General features: G+C 42.2%; 1 protein-coding gene across 1 annotated transcript; it reads left to right on the forward strand.

Moving 5' to 3' along the window:
* Window positions 1-222: 222 nt before the first annotated feature.
* On the forward strand, window positions 223-22,644 carry EPN2 (epsin 2). Its single transcript, XM_054391053.1, has 8 exons — window positions 223-817; window positions 11,977-12,089; window positions 13,585-13,677; window positions 13,945-14,101; window positions 17,367-17,543; window positions 19,074-19,166; window positions 20,091-20,306; window positions 22,313-22,644. Exons 1-8 carry the CDS (start codon window positions 223-225, stop codon window positions 22,642-22,644), a joined length of 1,776 nt encoding a protein of 591 aa, XP_054247028.1.
* The last annotated feature ends 2,174 nt before the right edge of the window (window positions 22,645-24,818 follow it).

Here is a 24,818-nt window from a genome sequence, read left to right on the forward strand (position 1 = left end):
TTAAAGACACAACTCATGTGCTTTGTTTTCTTTCCTCACTCAGGTCATGATTTTCGCTTTCTCGTGTCATTCTCTTGAAGAGGGGAAATGATTGTAGTGGAATGTGGTACAAATAAGCCACTGATACGGAGCCTTCACAGTTCAGAAACGTTCCTAGCAGAGCAAATATAGCTCAATTTTACTTGTGTTCTGGAATCTGTCTTGGTAAAAAGGGAAATAAAAATGACTAGTTCGGCTATCAGACGGCAGATGAAGAACATTATGAACAATTACTCAGAGGCCGAAATAAAAGTTCGGGAAGCAACCTCAAATGACCCCTGGGGTCCCTCCAGTTCATTAATGACTGAAATAGCAGATCTCACTTACAATGTTGTGGCCTTTTCTGAAATTATGAGTATGATCTGGAAACGCCTGAATGACCACGGCAAGAATTGGCGACATGTCTATAAGGCCCTTACTCTGCTAGATTACCTGATTAAAACTGGTTCTGAGCGAGTGGCACAGCAGTGTAAAGAGAATATTTTTGCTATCCAGACGTTGAAAGATTTTCAGTATATAGATCGAGATGGTAAAGACCAGGGCATCAATGTGAGGGAGAAATCCAAGCAGCTGGTGTCTCTCCTGAAGGATGATGAGCGACTCAAGACAGAGAGGGCCCAAGCCCTGAAGACCAAAGAACGCATGGCTCAGGTGGCCACCGGAGTGGGCAGCAATCAGATCACCTTTGGCCGAGGCTCCAGTCAGCCAAATCTATCTACCAGCTATTCGGAGCAGGAATATGGAAAGTCTGGAGGATCCCCAGCGTCTTACCATGGCTGTAAGTACAAGCAAACAAGCATAAAAATTTTCTTTTTCTTTGAGAGATTTTGTACTGCTGTTAGAGATGAGAGTAAATGGTGCCTTCCAGGAGGATTGATTTGCTTATGCTGACTGCAAGGGCTTTTTGCAGTGGCTGAGTCTTTGCAGGCCTGTTCCATGGCACTAGTATCACTTCAAATGACTGGTTAGATATTTGTCTTGGAGAGAATGTGTGTTGACATAAATCAATTTTAAAAGTGGTTGTTTGCTGTCAGTTCCCAAAGGTAGTGTTGTCAAGCTGCTTTTGTGAATGTTTTCCAGTGTTTGATGTGATGGGCCCCAGCCTCAGGAGGGAGATTGTGAATGAAGGTGTTTTCTTTCTAGTTTTAAAATGAGTGTTTGAAAACTTGAATTCTTTTTGGTTTAGATATAATTCAGGAAAAAATATTAGAAATACAGAGTATTTCCTGCATTGTTCGGCTATATTATGTTGCTGCTGTTTTACTTTGGGAAGAGTATTGGTGTTCAGTTTCCTCTGTTTGCTCAGCAGTTCCTAGACCAGTGATGTTTTGAATGTGTCTGTGTTTGTTTATGCTATCAGCATTTGGTATGCAAGTATCACTACAAAATACTTTATTTCATCCTTAAAATAATACAATGATGTGGGAAGAACAGATTCTTTCTAGCACTGCTTGGGGGAACTCCCTGTCATGTTAGGAAGAGGCCTGATTTGGCACTAAATCCTTCTTAATGTAAGTAATGACCTGATGAAAGCTGCTTTGGCTGGAGTGTCAGTGGTTGTGGTCTAATTCTGAAGGAAAATCTTTGCTTTAAATGAAGGCTTACAGCGTGTGGAGGACTGTAACTGAGCCAGTGTGGTGAATCGATTGAGCGCTACTTCTAAGAACCTGAAGTTTGTGGTGTCCTGTCCTGCAAAGCTCTGCTTAAATGATAAATAGAATGGTATCAGTCCCCTGACATGCACAGACATTTTCTAAGGAAAACAGTAGGAAGGAAGCAGATCAAATCAAGCTAGGATGAAGAAAATCTTTGTCCATTTAGTGCTGTGGAGAGGAGCAGGAGAAATGATTTTTTTTTTTTTCCCCCGAAGAAAGTATTTTGAGGATGGAGGCTTCAAAAAGAGTTCATAAAGATTATAAGTATGAGAATTTTTGTCTCCTAATTAGCAATGGAATGTAACGAACATATGCTCAAGTATGGTTATTGGTTCAGTGTGAGTTTTTGAAGAATCATAGAATAGAATAGTTTTGGTTGGACAAGACCTTTAAGATCATTGAGCCCAACCATTCTCTAACTCTACCAAGTGCAGTGCTAAACCTTGTCCCTCTGCAGCACATCTACACAGCTTTTAAAGCCCTCCAGGGATAGGGTTTCAACCACCTCCCTAGGGAGCCTGCTCCAGTGTTTGAGAACCCTTTCAGTCAAGAAGTTTCTTCTAATACCCAATTTAAACTTCCCCTGATGCAACTTGAGGCCATTTCCTTCTTATCACTTGTTACTATGAAGAACATTTCTGTTTATTATCACAACCCATCTTTTTCTTCGGACATCTCTGTGGACTATAACAAAAATTCTTAACTTAGGAGCTGGCTTGAAACACTGTTGTTTTCATCCTCATGCTGCTGGACTGCGGCACTAGTCACTAAGGTATGCTGAGCACACCTTTGGTTTGTTCCACAGGGTTATTACTTCATCAGCTCTTATCTGTAATTAGTGTGTAACTATTGTTTGTCATGTTAAATGCTACCGGAGGCTTCGAACTGTTCCTCACAGCAAGGCTTGAGCAATGCAGGGTGTGTTTGTGAGTTGTTTCTTCGACACTTGAAGGATTTTGATGGGGAGTGAGATGTCAAGGGGTAGGTTTGGTTGTTCTGTCAGTGCAGTGTTCATTTACTGCATACTGTCATTTCCCTGCCTGTGCCTTTGCTGTGTATTTCTATTTGCAGGATTGATTTTGAGGTAATGGTTTCTTAATCTTTTTTTTTTTTCTCCTCCCCCATAAGTATGTACCTAAGAAGCTTTAGAAATCTCAGGCTGCTTTTTTACTTCAGGTTCTTCCTCTGTTGTTGACTCTCATGGACTTAAATTATCTATCAAAAAAAATACAGATGGTTGTTAGGTTTTATGGTCTGTATCTTTTGAAATTTAAATATGTTTGGATTTCTTTGTATGGTTTAATTTGTTATAACAAAGCTTTGCTTCCAATAATGGAAAACTTCGTGTAGAGCTTTGTCCTTTTATCCTAGGAAACGAGGAAGGGGTTTCATCAAAATCCAGACATTTAATCTGTTACATAAATGTGGGGTTATTCTTGTGCCCTCTAAATTTAATGGAAATGATGCTTTTCATTATTTAAAGTGAAAGAGATTGTATCAATCATTGTTTCCTTTTAATCTATAACAAAACCCATTCTTTTGTTCTGAAAACATGGATTTGGTAAAATCTGTAGAAGACATTAAGTGATGCCTGGCTGCTGGGAAATGCGCTCCTTACAGCAGCTCTGAGATGCTGCTGTGCTGTGTATGCTGGTAGAATTGTCTTTCATTCCTCTGAGCCTTTGAAGAAGAGATCAGAGGCATTTAGATTAGCAATCTATAGCATTAGATTTGCCTATTAAAAATGTACATCCACCCTCTTTGTTCGATATTTCAGATGTCTGATTAACATCCAAATCCAAATCCAAATCGAGTTGGGGAGAATGTAACAGCCTTTAAACCATTTCTCAAACTTTTGGTGCGTTTTACTTTGTTCTACACTGGATGCAGCAGTGGGAGTTGCAGGTTTTGAGAATCCATTCTCCTTTGGCTATAAAATATCTTAATTTTTGATGCTTTCCTGTGGAAGAGCTGGCTGAAAGAGCTTAATAGCTTCTCCAGGAGAGATCACAAGTAACTTCAGTGGATAACATGTCTGGATTGTGCCTGAAGGACCTCTTCCTCCTTCTGTCAGTTATGGAAAGTGCAATATGGGAGAAGTCAGTGGGTCCTTTTTTTATTCTGGTTCTTGAGAGTGTTGAATTAGCTGCACTGTACAGCTCTGACTGTAAATATTGCAGTGCTCAGATTGCTGCTCTGCCCTTGCTGCTTAAGCATCTCTGTAGGCCTGTATCTGACAGTGCATTTAAGAATTGGGTTGTGTGTTTGATGCTGAGCCAGAAAGGTTTTTCTTGTAGAGTTGCTGGTCTTTGTGTCCCAAATTTATCCTTTATGAACAAATAAAAGCAGAACTGATAGCCCATATAGTGTGAGAGAATTCAAGATGGAAAGAGATCGTCCCTCACTGCTGCAGGCAAGGCATGCTGGCAGACAAGGCCATTTTCCCCAGTTTCCTTGCAGGTATTTTCATTTCATCTCTAACAGTTCTTTAGAAACTGTGGAAAATGAAATGATGAAGCCTGATAGTTCCTAATAAAAAAACCCCTTTCCCCCAAAGCTTTACCTTAATGACTTTGTTGGCCCTGAAGATTTCTGCACTGTAAAGCTTGTATAACTCTAGGGCATGCGAGTATGACTGACTATTGATGGAGACGTTTGTCCCAGTATGGTTTTGCTATCTGGTCTGGTAATCTGTGAATGGAAGCCAAGAGAGACACTGTAAAGCTAAAAGCAAATAGAAAGCTCCTCCCAGCCTCCATTTTGTCAACAATTTCTGACATACTGTGGACAATTGGCAATCTTACAGCTTTCAGCCAGGAGCAATTAATGTTTGGATTAAGAGCTATTAAATATTTCGTCACAAAATACATAAAAGGTTTTATTTACTTTGGAGAATGTGTAAATTTTAGAGTTGCATGAAATCTGATAGCAAGTTTTATTTCCCCGTTATTAGGGGAATGTTCTTATGTGGTGCTGAAACTAAACCTGCTCAGAAGAGGAAGGAATATGAGGTTGATATTTGAAATCTTTTGGATAGATACCTACCTCTGATCTGGCCTTGTGCCTAAATATTGTCTTTATGCTAGACGTTAGTCACTCATGTTTGAATGCTTCAGCCTCTTGTTCCTAGCCTTGTTTTATCCACAGCTGCCAGTGACCACTTAAATAGGATTCTGGATTTAGGGCTGCATGGGTAGAAGTAGGGTGTGCTTAATATAGACCTCTTAAGTCTGAACTGCATGCTGGTTCAAGCCTGGGAGTGCGTTTGTTAGAGTTTACAGGTCCTGACAAAGTCCTTCATTCAAGAACTATCTTTTTAAAGTGTTCTTTCAGAGGCTTACACAGGAATATTGATATTACTCTGTTGTTATGCTGGAGTCCTCAGCATAGCAGAAGCTTAACTCAGTACTGTGTGGCAGACAAGTTAGAGGACTTGCAACATGATATGCTTGAGCACCTTGGGCCTGCAGAATCTTTTGGAAGATGTGACAGGGACTTAAAGTACCTTGTTCTTTCATGACTGTTCTCTTCAGAAGAACACTCCAGACTGTCATTATTGAGCTGTGGCTTCTTAGGAAGCAATGTGTCAACTGCTGTGGGTGAGGTGATTAAGGAAGTCAGAAAAATGATGGAAAAATGCTCTGTGTGGAGGGAAGTGCCTGACAAAGCCAATTCCATGGCACTCCAGCCGTCAGAAGATCATGTGTTTGAATTAGTTTCAACTTTGAAGGATTGCTGGAGAATGCTGGTCCTCTCCATGTACTGTCTTCATGTTTAAACCCAAGTTTAATAAGCCCAGTTTATTAAAGAGGTCTTATCCTGTGATGCCTAACCCAGGACCTACCTGTGTTATCTCAGGCCGTTGTCTGCCTTGAGTTTGGGTGGCACTTAGAAATGTTGGCAGAGCAGGACTGGTGTGTTTAAGGTCCTGATGTCATTTACACAAGTGTGGCAGCTTAAGGAATGAGGTGGCATCCACAGTGTAACCTCATTTGTGCCCAGAGGTTGGCTGCTTGACTCAAATCAGATTGATTTGATGTATAGTCTGTTTGATAGAGAATTGGTGAAAGTGGACCGGAAAAGGCTTTGATGGATCCCGGGAAATGCCAAGGCTGTTAACCTTACCTGGAAAGATTTTGGCAGCAGTTTTCTTTAGCTGAAATAATGAGTTTTGATATTCCCAGTGGTTATTCACATTAAGTTGTGTCATTATTTAGGAACAGTTCTGTAAAGAATGAGCAAGTTTGCGTTCACTCATCTGTTTCAGCCTTGTCTCTCCTCTTTTGCTAGGAGTAGAAAATACTTCAGAGGAATTACTGATTTGGGTTTGAGACTGTAGGAAATTCCAAACGCTCCTGTTTGTAAAGGCTTTTTTTAATGTCTTCTGCATTGCTACAAGGTGGAATACATCTCTGAGTTTTCATTTTAGTCAGAGCGTATCACAGAATCCCAGCATGGTGGAGGTTGGAAGGGACCTCTGGGAATCATCTAGTCCAACCCCACTGCTAAAGCAGGGTCACCCAGAGCAGCTTGTCCAGGATACCAATGTCCAGGGGGTTTTGGAATCTCTCCATACAAGGAGACTCCACAACCTCTCTGGGCTGCCTGTTTCAGGGCTCCAGCACCTCTGCAGCAACGAAATTTCTCCTCCTGTTCAGATTGAACCTTCTGGGTTCCAATTTGTGCTGTTGCCCCTTATCCTGTTACTAGGCACCCCTGAAAAGAGTCTGGCCCCATTCTATTCCTCCCCACCCTTTGGCTCTTGCTGAACTTTGAGGAGTTTCCTCAGGTCTCTCAACCTGTCCTCCTCACAGAGGTGCTTTAGTTCCCTCTGCATCTTCCAAGCCCTAGAATATCTGACTTATGCTCCAACAATGAATCTGGATGAGCTGCCTGGATGATTTCTGTAGTTACAGGTGTTGAAGGGATTTCGTAGGCTTCTGTGCTACCTGTCTGGTGTCAGTTGATCACTTGATTTAATCCTCTTACCATACCTTTGTTCATCTTGTGCTTTAAGTAAAGGTGGGAGATGCCATTGGTGTAGCCAGGCTTCTGTAGCTGCCATAAATGATCTAACTGTGCTGAGGTGAGTGTAGGAATCACCTGAGAGAGAAAATGCTCTTTAACCAAGCCAAGCCTTAAGGATTTATGTAGTTTAAAATGAGTTTCCAAAGTGCTCTGTCTAGCGCTGTGCAGTTGGAAATCATGGAGTAAAGCTGATCAGCAGGTCCACCTTGTCATATCAATAGGTGCTGTTAATTCTTGTCTTGTATTTGAAAAGATCTCTTTAATTCCCAATGGAAAGACGGATTACATTGTTCCTTTTAGATCAAGCAGTTTGCATATGCCCTGTCATAATTTGGGAGGTTAGATTGGCTTTTCCAAAGTGTTCGTCTTTAGATAGTCTTTCATTTAAGGACTAACAGATGGCATCACTGCTTGCTTCCCAAGTGAATTGCTCTCAGTTTCTAAGTTCTTACCTTCGTATTATTCTAATTTTTCACATTAGCCTGGGTTTTTGTCTACCTTTGTAGGCGTACTGATTGGAAGAGGGAACAGCTTTGCCTTCTGAACAGATGTGACTAAGAGCTGAATTCTGTTCTTAAGAATGTCACCTGCAGGTGATAAAGCTGGGGCTCAATTTCCAGGGTGCTCTGTGCCATCGCTTGGGCTAGAGTGACATTTAAAAAACAACATCGACAAAAAAACACCCAAAAGACCCAATGCACACTTCTGCATGACAATATTGAGTCTCTTTTTATTTTATATGCTGCAAATGTGGGTTGTTTTTGTTTTTTTTTTTATTGGTTACTAATGTAAGGAAGCAATAACTTAGCTTTCTAGGTGTGTACTGTGCATACACTTCAACTCCCTAACTTAACCAAACCTATAGACCCCTACAGAGGGTTTTTAATAGAGCCAAAATACAGTAAATTACCCATAGATGTGTATGAGAGATGTCATCGCCTGTACTAGACAGATGGTGGAGCAGGATCCTGCTTTAGTGATTAACTGAAGCTGGAAATTATTTCCTCCTGCTGCAGTCTGAACCATGTTGAGAAGAGAGCCTGTCCCAATAGCACCTCTCTGCAGCAGCAGAGCCCACAGGGCTTGCTTCTGAGGAGGGCCAGGATCTCCAGATTCTCAAAGCAGCAACAAAAGCAGGGCTTAGCAGGTCAGAATTGATCTATTGAGTCCCATCTTACATAAACGTCTGAGTTAACTGTCATGTGCTGAGGGATAAGAGATTCTTTGTGTGGCAGGGATACTGTTACTGGGGCAGTAACCTTTATGCTGGATCCTTGCAATTAAAACATTAATGCAGGACGAGGCCGGTAGAGGAGGGCAGTTATGATGCTGTGGGAATGCAGGAGTGAAGTTGGTGGATAAAACATGTCAGGTTACTACCAAGAGAAGTGTTTTGAATTTCTCTGAGAATCATGGAATGCTGTGGGTTGGAGGGGACCTCTAGATGTCATCCAGTGCAACCCCCCTGCAGTTAGCAGGGACATCTTCAACTAGAACAGGTCTCTCAGAGCCCGGAACAACATGGCCTGGAAATGGTTCCAGGAATGGAGATCTACCACCTCTCTGGGCAACCTGGGCCAGTGTTTCACCACCACCAGTGTAATCTAGATCTAGTCTAAATCTCTCAGTTTAAAATCATCAAAAGTTTGTCCCCATCTTTCTTGTAAACTGCGAATACTTAAAGTATTGAAAGGCCACAGGAAGGTCTCCCTGAAGCTTTCTCTTCCTCAGGCTAAACAACCCCAACTGTCTCAGCCTGGCCTCACAGCAGAGGACTTCCAGCCCTCACTTCACTGTTGTGGCCCCCGTTGGCCCTGCTCCAACAGGTCCATGTCTCTCCTCTGCTGAGGACCCGTAATCCTTTTTCAAATAATACGCTGGCAGCTATTGAATGTAGGTGGTTTTATAACCACTGCAGAAGCTTACATTTAAAAGAGCAACATTTTTACCAATCTTTTTAATGTGAAGCCCAAGGAAGAATTTCAAATTGACAATTTTCTACTGTTTTCCATAAGATGAGCTCTAAAGGGCCTTTTAGATTTGATAAAACCAAGTAGAATGAATTGCTGAAAAGCCTAAAAGTGAAAAGAAATGATCTGTGTCTGCGAGACCCCTTATTATCTGTGTGCCCATCCCAGAACCTCTGAATGCTGGTCTCTATTGGGAGCCCTGAGGTCATGTAGCTTCCTGCCAAATCTAGCCTACCCTTCCCTTGCCTGGCTGGAAGGCAGAGCCCATCATGGGAGGGCTTGGAAGGTGTTTGGAGTAAGATGCAATCCCTGCTTCCTGCAGCTTTTTAGTGCAAAATGCTGTTAAAAGCTGAATGTGGCAGGTGCTTTGAGTAAATAGTTCTTCATGTGGAAATGGGAGGAAAATCAACAGAGTGAACTCATTTCAGATCATTTAAAGTCATTGTGCCATCAGCTTCTTTGTTGTTGTGGAATGTCAACAGAGATTGGAAAAATCCTGTACAAAAGGTTCAGGAAATCAAATTCTTCCCCATGATTGTAGTTAAAGAAAGAGAAGAGCAGAAGGTACCTGCCTGATGGTAGTCCTGTTGCCATCTGTTCTCAGGTGACTCTTGTCTCCTTTTCTGGAGAGATTCCAAATCCACCTGGACATTGTGATCCTGGGCAGCCTGCTCTGGATGCCCCTTCTTAAGCAGGGGGGTTAGACTGGATGATCTCCAGAGGTCCCTTCCAACCTGCACCATGCTGGGATTCTGTGACTCTGTTGATGTCCCATTTGTATGCTTATCTAGCCCTGGTTTTAAGCCAGTTATGACTCTTTCCTTCTAGATAAGCATGTAGAATACTCTCTGTGCTCAGAAGGGAAGTATTGCCACACCTGTTCTATTTTGAAATAATCTCTCTGGGATTTGAATGTCTGGTACTGCAGTTGGTGTGTTAGAGGAGCTCAGTGGTGCTGAGCTTGGTGATAGTTTTAGGTTGGTGCCCAGGAGTTAGCTTGTGGTTTAGTACTCAAGAAGGTTCCCTGTCACTTGCAGTTGATGCCTTCAAGTAGCAGAAGGTGATTGTTACAGGAATGATTTCTCACTCAACTTCTCAGTCATCTTTTAAATACTCCAGTTTCTTCTCCTACTTGGACAGTTTCTCTTTGCAGCCAGGTCTAGTGGGAGGTATCCCTCCCCATGGCAAGGGGGTTGGAACTAGATCTTTAAGATCCCTTCCAACCCGACCCATTCTATGATTCTATTTTAGTTCTCACACTTTTCTCTGTTTAACAGAAACATTCTATTTAGTATCAAAGTGCTTTTCTGAGTCCATGCAGATGTACTCAACTACTTTTCCTTGTGACTGACAGATCAAAGAAGGATCTCAGTATTTCTGTCATGGGCTACCTTTGATAATCTCATGCTGAGTTTCATTTTGGTTTTCATTCTCTTTCTGTATTTAAGACTATTGAAGCTTTACAAACACATAAAGGTTGTATTTTCCATGCTGTCAAACACCCTCTTATCTGAAGCCCAGTTTATTCCTCCCTTAAGTCTGCAATGGTCCATATAATGTATTGGAGAGCCTGTCTGTGACTGTTGGAGCAAAAAGTACTCAGTGATGCAGGCTAAATTTAGATGCTTTATATCTAAATAAATCAAGTTTGAAAAGTAATAGAATTGAGGCATGAGTAACACCTTGATATGAAGTAAGGAGCTTGGCTGGGTGGCTCACAATCTTCAGGATCAGCACAACATGGAAGAGTTGTTTTGGGTGATAAATTAATTTGTCACTTCAGAAAAAAAAGTGGGATGGGATGGCACATTTGAAAGTCATTCCTTCTTTCCAGAGTCACCTTCCTTCTGGTCTGCTGACTGAGAGAGAAGGTTGCAGTTTTTTTGTAGTATTTTGGGGGTAGTCAGGACTGGGGAATATCTGGAGGATTAAAGTAGTAGCTGACAAAAGTTGGTTTTAAAATGACAGTTAGCAAGGTAGTTTTTACAAGCCCAGCTGAGCTGTTAGGAGGAACTGGATTTCTTTGAGCTTGACACACTGGTTTCAAAATACAGTTCCTCTTTATTAAATGTCAGTATATATTTTGCCAAACTAGTTATCATTCCAGCCTTTAAATACAAGCTTCCTTGCTGAAATAAGACAATTTCTGTGTAAATTATTTTGGTGCTAGAGAATTATCTGAGGGAGTGAGCAAAAAAGTGCTGAATTACTATCTAAGGCTAAACCTACTGGTGTCCCATTGGGGTGGGAATTTTTGTGTTCTGCTGTAGTAAAAACATAAGTAAAAGAAGATTTGTGTATGAAGAAATTGTATTTAAGCTGTCAAGCTTGACTGTTATTTGAGGAGGAGGAGGGTAGATTACCAGTAATAGTCATTTTCATCCAAAGAAAGACCAACAACAGAAGCCAAACAACCCCCACAACTTCTATACGAAAACCAGAGAGAATGATACAGTATTTCTGTAAACTTGGAGTATGAATAGCTGGCTTGTTTGTACTCTGAGCCTGTTTAACAGTCAAGAATAGTTCTTTATCTGTCCCATTAAGACTGTATTATTTTACAGTAGAGTGGGCGGTATCCAATTTTACTCTGATACTGGCCAACTCCCAGCAAATCCTTATGGACGTTGGAAGATGTAAGAAATATCAATAAATGTTTTCCTGAACAATTAATTCTGTAGCTTTTTCAAGTTGGTGTCCTGCCCCTGGTAGCTCTGATAGCTAAGACAGTACATCCAGCATTCTTTGGTGGTTCTTCTTGATACTGCATCCCCACCAGCACAAAAAGCCTTTGTTTTGCAGGATGGAACTGTCTTGCAAAGTTTTGCATGCTCAGTTGTTCAGGCTGGTTAACCTCAGCATTAGTACGAGCTTTATCTGGTATGGGTGAGGGAGCTGCTGGTGGTTGGGTGAGGGAACTGCTGGTGCTCAGGAAGTTGGTGGCCCCTGTCACCCAGGGACCCTGTTGCTATGCTGCAGACCTCTCAGAATGGCTGTGTGAAAGTTAGGGTGATCTGCTCAGATAATGAAACCTGGAATCACAGAATGGTTTGTGTTGGAAGGGATGCTGAAGGTCTAGTTCCAACCGCCTGCCATGGGCAAAGACACCTCCTACTAGACCAGGTTGCTGAAAGCCCTCTCCAGCCTGACTTGGAATGGTCCCAGGCTTGGAGCCTCCACAACTTCTCTGGGCAACCTTTTCCAGTGTCTTGCCACTCATCTCGTGGTAGGACATCTCTTTTTATTGTTGGGTGTGTTAAATGTGGTGGGTTTTGTCTCAACAGCTACATCCCCTCGAGTTTCCTCAGAGCTCGAGCAGGCTCGTCCTCAGACCAGTGGAGAAGAGGAGCTCCAACTGCAGCTGGCACTGGCCATGAGCCGAGAAGTGGCGGAGCAGGTCAGTTCCCGTGTAGGTTTTCCAAAGTGTCCATGTTTTCATAGTTGAGTCTACAATCCTGTTTGTTTTTTCAATGGCAGCTTGGCTTTGCTCCAGATAGGGGAGAGAAAGGAGAAAGGCCATTTTGGAAGATGTTACTCTCTTATTCTTTTAAAATCTCTTTTTTCAATGTAACTTCAGCCTCCGAGCTGTTGAGACTAGTGGAAGATGACAGTCACTTTACAAAGAAGACTTGCTGTGGGAGGATGTTAATCAGCACATTACTGAAGATGTTTTCAGTTAGGAAGAACTGAAAACATGACTAGCCCTGAAAACCTTCGTTAATGGTACCAGGATGAGAAATGTCAGTGAATGCTGATTACAGTGACATTTTGAGTGATCTGTTCATTGGGTAAGATTGTCTGGAGCAGAAGGGTGACCTGACACAAACTTCTAGAACATGTAAAGAACCTGCTTTAAAAGATTCCTTGTCTTATCTCATGGGTTATGTTACTGTGTTAACTTTTAGGAGGATCATTCTGAGTTTGGAGTAAATGCTGTAGTGGTGGATAAAGTTTATTGCATGTTAATATATAACAAAGTTATTGAATCTCAGCTGAGTGAAAATTCAAGTCAGCCTTGCTGAATGTCTGTAATGTTTTAGAGGCTTCCCATTGCAAGGTTAGTTTACTGCTGGATGTTAAACATTAGTATCTCTGTGCTTGGAAAGGGGAAGCTATCATCCAGTAAACTTTGTTATTATTGAGCAATGAAGTTAAAAAAAATAAAAATCAGAGTATCAGTTGAAATAGCTTAAAAAAAAAAAATCACCAGGGAAATTCCAGCTGGGGGATTAGTCAACTTCTGAAGAACATGATGCAACCAAAGATACTTGAAATAGTTAAATGTACCACAAACAGGGTAGTTTAGATGTTAAAAACCTACAAAATATGCATGGAGGTGGAGAGATGACTTCACTTCTTTCTAACAGTTGCATCAGTAGTGGAGGGAAGGTGAAAAAAGCCATGAGAATTGAAGTCCGAAACACTCTGTCCTTCAGTGGTGATCTGAATGCTCATCACAGTAATTTAGAGACGGGCTATTGACTTCATTTTGAAGTTCTATGGTGCTTCTAGCATGGAATTGTGGAAAAAACATTTCCTTTGTAGCTTTCCCATGAGGAGTAAAACTACAGGAGGGTAAAGTTCAGTCAGCAAAATAGATGTAGCTATGATCATGCTGTTAGGCGTTACGGAGTCAGGGTGCTCCTGGCCTCTGAGGCAAGAATCACCAGAAATCATTTCCCCCTCTTACTTGTGCTATGTGCACAAGTTCCAGTGAATCATCCCTGCAATCCCACTGCAGGTGCCTGTGACACGCATCACTCCTAGGGTGGCAGGGAACAGTGCCAGGCCTTCCCTGGCAATGTCCTGCCAAGGGGGCTAGACACCAGGAGGGAGCGAGCCGCACAGTCTAGGCTAATGGTCTATATCAACAGTGTTGATTTCCTTTGCAGGAGGAACGCCTCAGACGCGGAGATGATCTGAGATTACAGATGGCTCTGGAGGAGAGTCGCAGAGACACAATTAAAATTCCCAAAAAGAAGGAGGTAGTGCCTTCGACTAAGAAATTCCCGGTTACGCTGCCAAAAGCTGAAATACAGTAACACAAAATAGCTTAATAACTGAGCTCTTTAATGCTTTTGGGATTGCTTTGTTGTGTAGCTTAAAGCTTCTTCCATGTGGGTTAAATTTCAAACTACTAGTCAATGCAGGTGTATAAAAGAAAAAAAAAAAGAATGATTCTTCACTCTCATGGGTTTTGTCTTCCAATGGGTGATGCTCTTGATTAAAGCTCAGATTCTTCCTGCCCTCAGCACACCACTCTGCTGGACCTCATGGATGCCCTGCCCTCCTCAGCACCCGCCCCACCCAAAACGGAGCCTTGGGGACCTCCTGCCGCTGCAAACCAACCTGATCCTTGGGGAGGGTCCACAGTTGCAGCTACTGCCTCTGACCCCTGGCAATCATTTGGTAAGAGTAAACTGCCAGCAGAAATGCTTGTTTAAAAGATTGTGCATTTTAAAGTGGAGCTCTTCCAAGTATCTCAGTGTCTTAGGTCATGCTGGATAATGATGGCAATGAGTCTGTTTTGATTGTGTTCCCTGCCTTAGGTCTAACCTTCCTCTAACACATTTCCAAGCAGAAACAAATTGAAGTTGCACTCTTTCTGGGGTTCTCTGTGTATTTTGAATCTCAAGAAAGCTTGAGTGAAGCTTAAGTCGTCTTTGTACAGCAAAACCAACTTGTCTCAGAATGGGGGAATGCTTGTGCTTAGTCTGCTAGTTGTGCCCAGTGTCATGGGTTGCCAGTAAGGCAGGGTGCTGTGGTTAGGAAGATTGTAGATCTGAATTAACTACATCTTTAATTGCTCCTGGTGAAATGTGGTGTGTTATACCCTCAGGACCAAATGGATTACAGGGCTGTTTTTATACTGAACAAAAAAAAAAACAAAAATGGAGGTTACCATTTTAAACACTCACTGTGTTCCATCAGCTTTTGATTCCAAATTTGTGGAACCTTTCTGAAGTGAAAGATCTAGTGCTTCACATCTTGAAGAACAATTAAGCTTCTTTGTGTGTGCTACTGCCTGTGTAGTGTGCTGTGGTCTAAGTTAGCCAAAGGCTGTCTAAGGAGTTACTCTATTGCATAAGAAAGTTGATGGTTCCTCCTCTTTGCTACAGCTGTGGAAGTGGAGCTGCCTTTTTTTTTTTTTTTTTTTGGCTTTGGATTATTTCTTGCCTTTTTTGGTTTTAAGAGGCAAGTGGTTTCTGTTTTTCATGAGGAGTAACAGCTTAGTTCTGTCAGTTTTGCTTCAGGCTGATGATTCTATGACCTCCACTCTAAAGTGCTTCAAAGTCATTTGCATTAGCATTCAGCACACCACGGTCCAGACTCCTGATGAAAATGTTGAAGCTTAATAATGAAATGCAGGGTGTTCTTTTTCTTTTTTTTTTTTTTTTCCCCTCCTCATGGTGACATTAAAGACACACAAAACTGCTGGGCCAACTGTGGTTCATTGTTCTAAATGTAATTTCTTTAGTGATAAGCTGCAAGCATGAAATCAAAAAGTCCAAGTTTAGTGCCTTCCAGCTGCTGAGTGCATTTTTCTGTGGTTAAAACCCAAAATCCATCTTGAATCTTGTGCTCAATAGATCATCCACTGACAAGATTTTCCTTGCATCAGTGGCAGTTCCTCTCAGTGTCTTCCAACTTTTTATTAATGCCATAGAACAACTCCTTGTTCCAGCTTGCTGGTCACATGGCTCCTGAGGATAGTCTTGAAGGTGTATGATTTATGAATTTAACTGCTAATAAGAGTGACTCATTAAACTGTATTTCTCAAATCCTGCCTGTGCTTTGGCATTTCAGGAGAGATAATGGAAGCTACGGGAAAGTATCTTCCCAAGTGCTCTCGTTTTGTGCTCTCTTTATGAGAGAAAAGACATTTCTGAAAGCTTCTCTTATGGGAAGTGCTGTCACTAGCATTTCTTGTGTGGCATTGCTTGTAACTCAGCACTAAGGGTGGATAAAAGAAATGTAAGTACCAGTGTGGGAATAGTTGGACTTACTAGGAGAATTTGAACATCTCCAAAGCTGTAGCAAGACCATGCTGCCTGTGGATGAAACAAAGACCAATATTGCATATTGGAATTTCTGCCACTGTGTGTAGTGTTGAATTGATTGCCAAGGCTGTTGTAGAATCATTTTGCTTGGCAAAGATCTTTAAGATTGACTCCAACCATGTTTTTCAGCACCACATCTCTGCCTATTTGAAACACCTCCAGGGATGGGGGATTTGACCACCTCCCTGGGGAGCCTGTTCCAGTGTTTGAGAACCCTTTCAGTCAAGAAGTTTCTTCTAATATCTCTTGGTGCAACTTGAGGCCATTTCCTATTGTCCTATCACTTGTTACTAGGCAGAAGAGACCAGCCCTAACCTTGCTCCAGTCTCCTTTGAAGGAGCTATAAAGAAGCCTCAGCTTCCTTTTCTTCAGGCTGAACCCAGTTTCCCCAACCCCTCTTCAGAAGACCTTGTGATGCCAGGGGTGTTTGTGTGTAGTGTTAGAAAACAAACCAATGTTCAGTTTTAACTTGAAACCCAAATGGTGGTTCAAGATAACATCTGTGTACTGTGTGGATAGTGCTGTCCTATTCTTGGGTTATACAGTTGTTCTTTTTTAGTAGTTAAACCATGACTGGTTGAGAAGTTTCACTGGGAAGGGGAAATGTTTGCATGTAGTGTTTGACTTGAGGGTGATTGATCCCTGTGGAGTTGTACAGGATGTGCACGTAAAGTCCCAGCTTCCCATTCCTGCACATTCTTAGTCTGATAAGCCAAAATAGTTTCATTTAATAGTAGAAGGAAAAAGGGGTCACCTAAGCTGAAAAGCAATAAATTAGTAGGTTGGAGAGGAAGAAGGAAAAAAAAAACTGTCAGGAAATTGTATGTAGCAAGGCAAGGGTTTTTTTTCTTCTTTCCTTCTCTTTTTACTTTGTCACTTAATTTGTCACTTTACAGTAAGAAGCCCTAACCTTGTGCACTCTCTGAAGCTGTTTGGTCATCTGAATTTGTAGGAATGAAGAGTTTCAGCATCTTGCAATATAAAAATGGGGATCCTGAAGATACAGGCATTGGGTTTAAAAAAGAACATATAGGAAGAGATGTCAGTGGACAGCTTAGCTCTGTGTCAGGTACTTAGAAATGGGAACAAAAAGCACAATTAGCTCAAGGGAGTTGATTGTAAATAACAGTATGGTTAAAAGAGTTTGAGAACTGTTCCCTTTGGGCCTTACAGATTGCTTTGTCCAAGTCTTAATATTGTGTATTTCCTACCTTTTACGTAAAGGCTTTTTAGAATCCTCCTTTCCCCCGAGTTCAGAAGTATACTCTAGATTTAGGTCACCTTCAGACAGGTATTACCATTGTGGTTGCAGTGTCTGCAACAAAAGCAAGTGGCAAGTGTATGTTCTGGTTGGAACTGCAGATTTTTTTACTGAGTTGCAAATGGGAGATTTGTTTTCTTTCTTTTGTCTTGCACAGAGTTTACTTGTGCTGGTTTTTCCCTGTGTGTGAAACAGATGCTGAAACTTACCAGCATTCCTGATGTTGAGTTGCTTCTCCTATTTTAAGTTCAATACTAATGGACATTAATGCATCAGAAGAGAGATCAATCACCAAGGAAAGTTTTCCAAAGGGAACTTTACTGAGGTGTGTTCCTGCTGGCTCTTCTTGCAGGTGCCAAACCAGCTGCTCCTGTTGACCCCTGGGCAGCACCAGCAGGATCTACCACAGCTCAGCCTCTGTCCAAAAATGTTGACCCTTGGGCTCCTGCTCAGCCATCCTCTACTGCAGCAAAATCCCCTGTGGATCCTTGGGGACCAGCACCTGCAAACAAACCTCTTTCTACTTCTGGTGAGAAACAGACTCATCCCATATCGGTATTATTTGAGTAACGGAGGTGAAATCTTAATGATTTTCTTGCTTTGGTTAGTTAAAAGAAGTAATGTGCTGAGCAATTTGCAGAACTGGTCTGTGAAATAAATGGGAGGTGTAATAGCTAGCAGCAAAAAGAGCTTTAGATGTAATTATTCTGACTTGGAGCTCTGAATTCACCTTGCTGCTTTGTGATCTGTCCCTTCCACGTTCTTTTATTGCTCTGTGTGGATGTGTGCTGAACACTTAACAACTGCTGCTGCAGTTGGATGTTTAAATGGACTTTAATGAGACAGGGACTTAATTTCTGGAATGAATGATACTATAATTTTACCTTTCATCATGCTAAATAGCTATGCAGATGGATGTCTCCCCAGATGTAGATTGACAGGTAGAGCAGCTCCATGCTCGGAGGAGACATTTAGGGTGCAAATGAAGGTTTGCTACTTGAGAGGGAGGGTGTGAAAGTTATCCCTGAGCTGTTGTTGCAAGATGCAGAAGGTGCTGATGTAATTGCCTAGTCTCTCTGTGACTAATGCAACCTTGATGAATCTTAATACCTGGTATTTTCACATAGGATGCATTTAGCCACCGAGCCAAAATGCATTTTCTGCAGGTCATTCATCTGTGTGTAATAAACAAAGGGATCTGAGCACTGCAGAAATTAGTGCTGCCTAATCATCTTTTCACTGGGCAAAGGGCAGTAACTGGATCATTATGGGAGTAATTCTTTAGCTGTGGTGGGTTTTTGTTCTGGATAAGTAGCATCGTTCTACAAATTTTTACTCATTCTGATGGGTTTGTCTTTTTGTGCTCTTTATGGAGCTAAGTCTCTACCTTCAAATGCATTGAAGGTTGAAGCTAAATTAGAAAAACACTTCAACTAACAGGAAAAAAATGGGGAGGGGGAAACTCAAAAGCTTTTCAGATTGCTGTTCATTTAGATGTGGTTTTTCCTTAATTTTGAGGTAAGGCTGTGTTCAGATTTTGAAAATGTTCTATTTTCATTGGTTGCAAACTATAGGCAAGTTCTGGTGCTTTAGCTAACAGGCCCTTACCATTCCTCTTCCTTTTAACTTTGAAAGCATAAAGTCAAATCATCACTGAAGCTGTAGCAGTGCTACATTTGTCTTTGGGACTGTGTTCAGAGGTGTGTTTTACTTGAGGGCCGATTAACCCACTTTATAGTTTAGGCTGTAAATTCAATGCTGTTCTCTCCTTCTGCAGCAATATATCCCTGCCTATATGTAGTGCAGACACTCAGTAAACCCCAGCATGCCGAGGTGTGCCTTACACTGCTTTAAAAACACATTGCTCTGAATAAGTTGTCCTATAAGAAAGGACACATCCTTCTCCCTGTGTGTGAGTAAGAGTAGGAGCACTTAGGCCATGCTGGAACCTGACAGAGTGGTTTCTTGGTGGCATGACTGAGTTAGGCATGAGTAGGCTCAGGTGTGTGATGCATCCAAAGATCTGTTAATGACAGGGCTGTCTTGTTGTTTTGAACAGGAAGTACATCTTTTGACCTCTTCAGTAATTTGAATGGTACAGTTAAAGATGATTTTTCTGAATTTGACACACTTCGAACTTCCAAAAAGCCAGGTATGAATCAAATTCCTAGCATGTGGAGAGGTTGGGTGAGAGGCTCAGCAACAAATGTCTCTATTCTGAAATTTTATTTAGAACCCAAAGAAATAAAATTGACTTTTACAACAGAAAATACCAAAGCTGGTCATACTGCAGCAGCAAAAGCTCGTTGTTAACAGTTTGGCCTGTGCATGAATTTACGGGGAATGAGCCTTTTGTAATTGTAAACCAAAGAACTTCACTTTGTAACTTTTGCTACATTGACCCAGAAATGTTTAACTGCTACATTGACAGTATCCAATGTTCAGTCTGGCTTATGCTCAGAGTCAAACAGAACACCACGGAGTGCCTTTGTCAAATGTGCAAATTCCAGTGTGTAACAATAGTAGGAAGATGAGAAAATACACTTCTGTGAAGGCTTTAATTTATTTTTTATTAGGTCATTAGTCACTAAATTAAAAACTGCCAGACCTTAACCTGTGAGTGCTTTGATACTTTCAGGATGATTCTGCCTGAAAGAATGGTGACTGATTCAAATCTGGACTTCTAACGCGAAGGAAGCAAGTTGGGTGGAATCAAGCTAGTTAGGGAGCAGCAGTGGTGTAGTGCAAGGGCAGAGCCAAGGCTTTCAGTGTCTTTTCCTTGCAGACTCATACTCCAGTCTGTGCAGCACAGCTGTGAGAATACTCATCAGGGCAAGTCAGGTAGCACCTTCAGTAGAGCACTGCAACTCTAACTCTAACCATTGCTGCTTCATGCTCCTCTAAAGAATGTTTATCTGCTTGCTTGCTGTGAGGGTGTAAGATGCTGAACCATTTTCATCTGACTGCTACAGACTTTAGATTTTGAGACATCTCTGCTGTTAGACTTGAGGGTGTTCTTTGCTTGACTGTGTAGATTACTGAACTAAGTTTTGTTCTCCTCTTTGTGTTCTTTCAGCTGAATCAGGTTCCACTTTGCCATCTCAGCATAGCGGTACCACAAGTCCTGATCTCTTCGATTCCCAGCACTCGAGTGTGACATCAGGCAAACAGAGTGCAGCCCGGAAAACCCCTGAGTCCTTTTTGGGCCCCAATGCTGCTTTGGTGAACCTGGATTCGCTCGTGTCTAAGCCTCCACAACCTGTTATTTCCCTGAATCCATTCTTGGCACCAGGTCTGTTCCTGCACCTTCCTTCAGTTCTCTATTTTGGCTCTCCCTTCCTGTAGGAAAACTCTGCATAACTAAGTCCCGTTTGATTTTGAAGTAAGCTGGATTGGGCTTGTTCTTCTTGATAGTTCAGCTAGCAGATCATGACTGAGAGCAGCAGGGTGAGGCATCATGGTTTCAAGGCATAAAAGTGCAGAGTGTCTGCAGCTGATCTGCTGGCTGAGCTTTATTCACAAGAGTTTTCTTTATAAGGGCTTGTAGTGACAAGAAGGGGGGCAATGCCTTTAAGTTCAAAGAGGGTAGATTTAGACTGCAGATTAGGAAGAAATTCCTTACAGTGAGCGTGGTGAGACACTGAAACAGGTTGCCCAGGGAGGTTGTAGATACTCCCTGCCTGGAAGTGTTCCAGGCCAGGTTGTACAGGGCCTTGAGCAACTCATTCTAGTAGAAGGTGTCCTATGGCATGGGGGTTGGAAGTCTTTAAGGTTCTTTCCATTCTATGATCTCTGCCTGCAGCCTGAGGTTAAAGATGGCTTGCTGCAGTATAGTCTAGTGGGCTGCTGGTTAGGCTGTCTTTAGGCTAGCATGATAAACTGGTTTTGATCAAAACACACTCAGTGTAGTCTTGTAAAAATTGGGTATTGCAGATGTGTAGATTGGCCCCTGTTAGAAGTGAGCAGCCTTAGATGGTGACACCAAGCATGTGGAAGATGTGTTTTAAAATCTCTATTCATGTGCACCGAGATTTCTGTGTGGCACCAGTATGGTGAAATACTTCAAAATGCTATTTGCAGGGTTTATTTTTCTTTTCCAACGGGGAAAGAAAAAAAAAAAAGGGGTGGGGGAACCCCCAGTTTATTAAACTCCTTGGGTAGGAAAAAGGCAGTAATTCTGAGCAGCCTTGGCAGTGTTTAGCAAGAGGAAGTCTGTGGATCTGCCATTACCGGTTACTACAACAAGTTTATAAGGGGTCACTGGGCCATCCAAATAAGGCAGCACATCTACAGTAAAAGGAATTTGTAGTGTTGGCAGCAACCCAGAGAACCTCAAATGCTGGGAAAAGTTCTCTGCTTTTTCTAGCACCGCTGTAATTCGGAAACAACTTGTTTACTTTATGAATTCTTGTCAAAACTTGGTGCCAGAAACATGCACAGCTCCTAAAAGGGGTGGGCTAGAGGAGATCTTGAAGCAGATGCAGTAGCTAGATTGCAGTAGAGGAGTGCAGAGCTGCAGTTCTGTTCTGAAATGTAAAGTTTTGAAGTAAAACTTTAAAAAAACATTAGTAATCAGGCTTGAGAGGTTTGGGGTTGGTCAGTGTTTTAGAGGAGAAGGCTCCAGGGAGACCTCATAGCAGCCTTCCAGGATTTGAAGGGGGCTACAGGAGAGCTGGTGAGGGACTTTGTAAAAAGTCATGTAGGGACAGGATGAAAGGTAGTGGCTTCAGATTGGAAAAAGCTCTGTCAGTTACACATTAGGAAGAAATTCTTTACCATGAGGGTGATGAGGCACTGGAACAGGTTGTCTTGAGAAGCTGTGGAGGCTCCAAGCCTGGCAGTGTTCCAAGGCAGTTTGGATGGGGCCTTGAGCAACCTGGTCTAGTAGGAGGTGTCCCTGCTCATGGCAGGGTGGTTGGAACTAGATGATCTTTAAAGGTCCCTTCCAACCCAAACCGTGCTATGGCTCTTTGATCTGGATGTCATGGTTAGGAATGTTCCAGGTAACGAACTTAGAATTCGTTCCTCTGGTGAAAACTGTCAGCAATGAAAAGTGTCAGCCAGCACAGGGATGTTTTGTAACACTGGTAGGTTCAAGGAAATGACTCTGGTTGTTCACCAGTGCAGCTCCAGTGTGCTGAATGACATCCCTGCAGGTTTCTCCAGGGTATTTTGGGGTTGGGAGTCTCAGGGGATGTCTGGAAGTCTGTTCTTTGCCAGCACAGATGATCTGCAGAGCTTTGTGTTCGTGGAGTTGTGATCTCTCTCCCTCTTCCCGTCGTCTTCTCTCAAAACCAGGCGCTGCTACAGCACCAACTCCAATCAACCCCTTCCAAGTGAATCAGCCTCAGCCCCTCACTCTAAATCAGATGCGAGCGAGTCCTGTGATGGGAACCAGCCCTTCCTTCAGCGCTGTGCCACCGATAAGCATGGAGCCAATACCTCTGTCTTCCATGGCCCCAGTGCCTGTGGGGATGGCCCAGATACCAGCGATGGGCACTGTGGCACCCATAACAAGGATGGGCCAGGGGCTGAGCATTGCAGGATCAATGACCCAACCTCTTCACAGTACAGGAATCCTGCCGTCAGCATCCCAGTCGACAAATACAACTAACCCTTTTCTCCTATAAAGACCCAATTAAAGGAACTTTTTTTTTCTTTTCATAGTGTTTCCAGGCTGAAGTCTTTACAGATGAATGAACGTGGCCTGTGTGGACTGAACAGTGTGTAAGAGACTTGGAAGTAGATTTGCAGTTTACAGTTATGATCTTTGAAGAGTTGTCTCTACTTACCAGTTAATCTAAATCTAGTCTTTGCTACAGATGGTACCTTACTTTGGCTTGTTGAGCATTACCTGAAATGTTCAGACTTTTCCACCAAAGTTAGATTCTGCCCATTTTGTTACTTTGTTAATCATTTCACTACACTTTCTAGGGGAGAACCTGCCATTTGAAACTCCGTTGGCTATTTTGTAGATGTCAGATGATGTGCTGGATCCTGAAAGATTTTACCTATTTACCTGCATCTGCCACTTCCTACGCTCCATATGATAGACCTGAGATTCAGAGTGCTAGTGAATGTTTTGCACATAACTACACACAGTTCTAGACTGTTGGTTCACCCATAGTCCTTACTCTACTCTTAGAAGAGACCGATTCAGAGGGCCCAGGGGGCTGCTTTTTATGCATTAAACCTTGCAAGGCAAAAATCACACCGCTCCTCCTCTCCGGAGGTTTGACCATGAAAGCAAGCTTGTCTCAAAAGGATAAAAGAAAAAAAACAAAAACAAAGCAACCAAAAATCCACAAAAAAACCACCACCACACCACAGAGAAAAAGAAAAAAAAAAAAAAAAAAGGAAAACCAACCCCCAAGAACATTCTCAAAGGTGTCAGTATCCCGTGTGCTGTCGTACGCAGTGTTGAATTGTACACTACTCTTAAGGACTCCTGAGGAACTCTCTGTGAGTGGCATGCTGCACTCGTGCTGAGTGAGTGTCCTGCTCTGTGCTTGTCCAGTACCAGCTTTGTTTGGAAGTTTTATCATGTGTATTTTTTTTTTTTGTTGTTGGTTTTTTTTTTTTTATTTGACTTACAATGTGAGTTGAAAGAGGAAAAGGAAAAAAAAATTAAATACAGTGGGGACAACTTTTGAATTCAGTTTCACCGGGGCAAGCTTTAAAAACTAATTCAGGCTTAACCTTGCTATATGCAGTTACTCTTGTATACTTTTGCACATATTTTGTTTAGTACAGTTTCATATTTTGAGTTTGCAGAGTTACCTAATAGTCTTTTTTTTTTTTTTTCCCTTTGCTAATTTTTATAATGTGGTTCTTTATTTAACTGTCTGGTTTTGATAGTTTTATCAAGTCTGGCTGAAAAGAAAGAAAAAAAATTAAGACGTTGGCAAATGTCATTTTTATGGTTTTAATGCCCTCTTATTTATGGTTTTAGCTCTTTGTTTCTGTAAAGAGAGTTTAAAAGGGAAGATTAACACTAAAATATTTACTTTTAAATGAAGTATTCGTAATGCAAATCCAAACAAATTCTCGTGACTAATTATTTTTAGATGAATTTGAGCGTAACATGATTTAAGACTACATTAAACCAGAAAAACACTGAAGTCGCCTTTCCCTTGCTTTGTTCCTGTTTCCCCCCAGCCTGTGTGAACATCAGGAGAGAGGCTGTTTGATCTCCTAAAGACTTCTTGAGATGTGAACCAATTTAATGTACCAACAGGAGTGGTTAATTTGATTGACTAATTGTCCTTGCTGGAAGGTGTGGCTCCCGCCTTAGTCGCGGCTTCCATTGACAGCTGTTAATCGTGAGCTGAGCTCCGCGGTTTTAACTTGCATGCCTGGACTCACCGGCCCTGACCCATGCTCAGGTTTCAGCCAGGCTCTCTGGTGGAAACTTGGCCTGCTCCAAGGTGGCAACATTCCTCCAGCTCTGCTTTCCCAAGCACCACAGACATCCGCAGAGCGCGTGGAAAGGGATGTCCCAGTGCTTTGCTGCTGCCTCCAGGGCACCTCTGTGAGCGGACTCGATGCATCTTGGTGGCCTTTCCCTGGTTAGAAAGAGGTGGGAACAACCAAAACCAAAACAAAGAAGCTGAAAGGAATTGCCAGAGTTGTGTGTTCTGGTGTGAGGATGCTCTGGGGGGCTCTGATGGGGAAGGGGCTGGGTTCTATCTTCTGGTGGGTAGGGGAGGCTGAAAGACTATCAAATCTAGGGTACAATCACAGATTTTAGCTGTGTAGGTCAGCATAGCTTTTCTATGTATGTACAGAATGCTACATGTGTGAT

Source organism: Indicator indicator, chromosome 22 (genome assembly GCF_027791375.1).
Source record: "Indicator indicator isolate 239-I01 chromosome 22, UM_Iind_1.1, whole genome shotgun sequence".
In the NCBI taxonomy this organism is placed as follows: Eukaryota; Metazoa; Chordata; class Aves; order Piciformes; family Indicatoridae; genus Indicator; species Indicator indicator.

Coding starts and splice junctions, on each gene's coding strand:
- EPN2 (XM_054391053.1), top strand. CDS start 223: ATGACTAGTTCGGCTATCAGACGGCAGATGAAGAACATTATGAACAAT. Junction 13,678..13,944: donor AAATTCCCAAAAAGAAGGAG/GTAGTGCCTTCG, acceptor TCCTGCCCTCAG/CACACCACTCTGCTGGACCT. Junction 19,167..20,090: donor TCGAACTTCCAAAAAGCCAG/GTATGAATCAAA, acceptor GTGTTCTTTCAG/CTGAATCAGGTTCCACTTTG.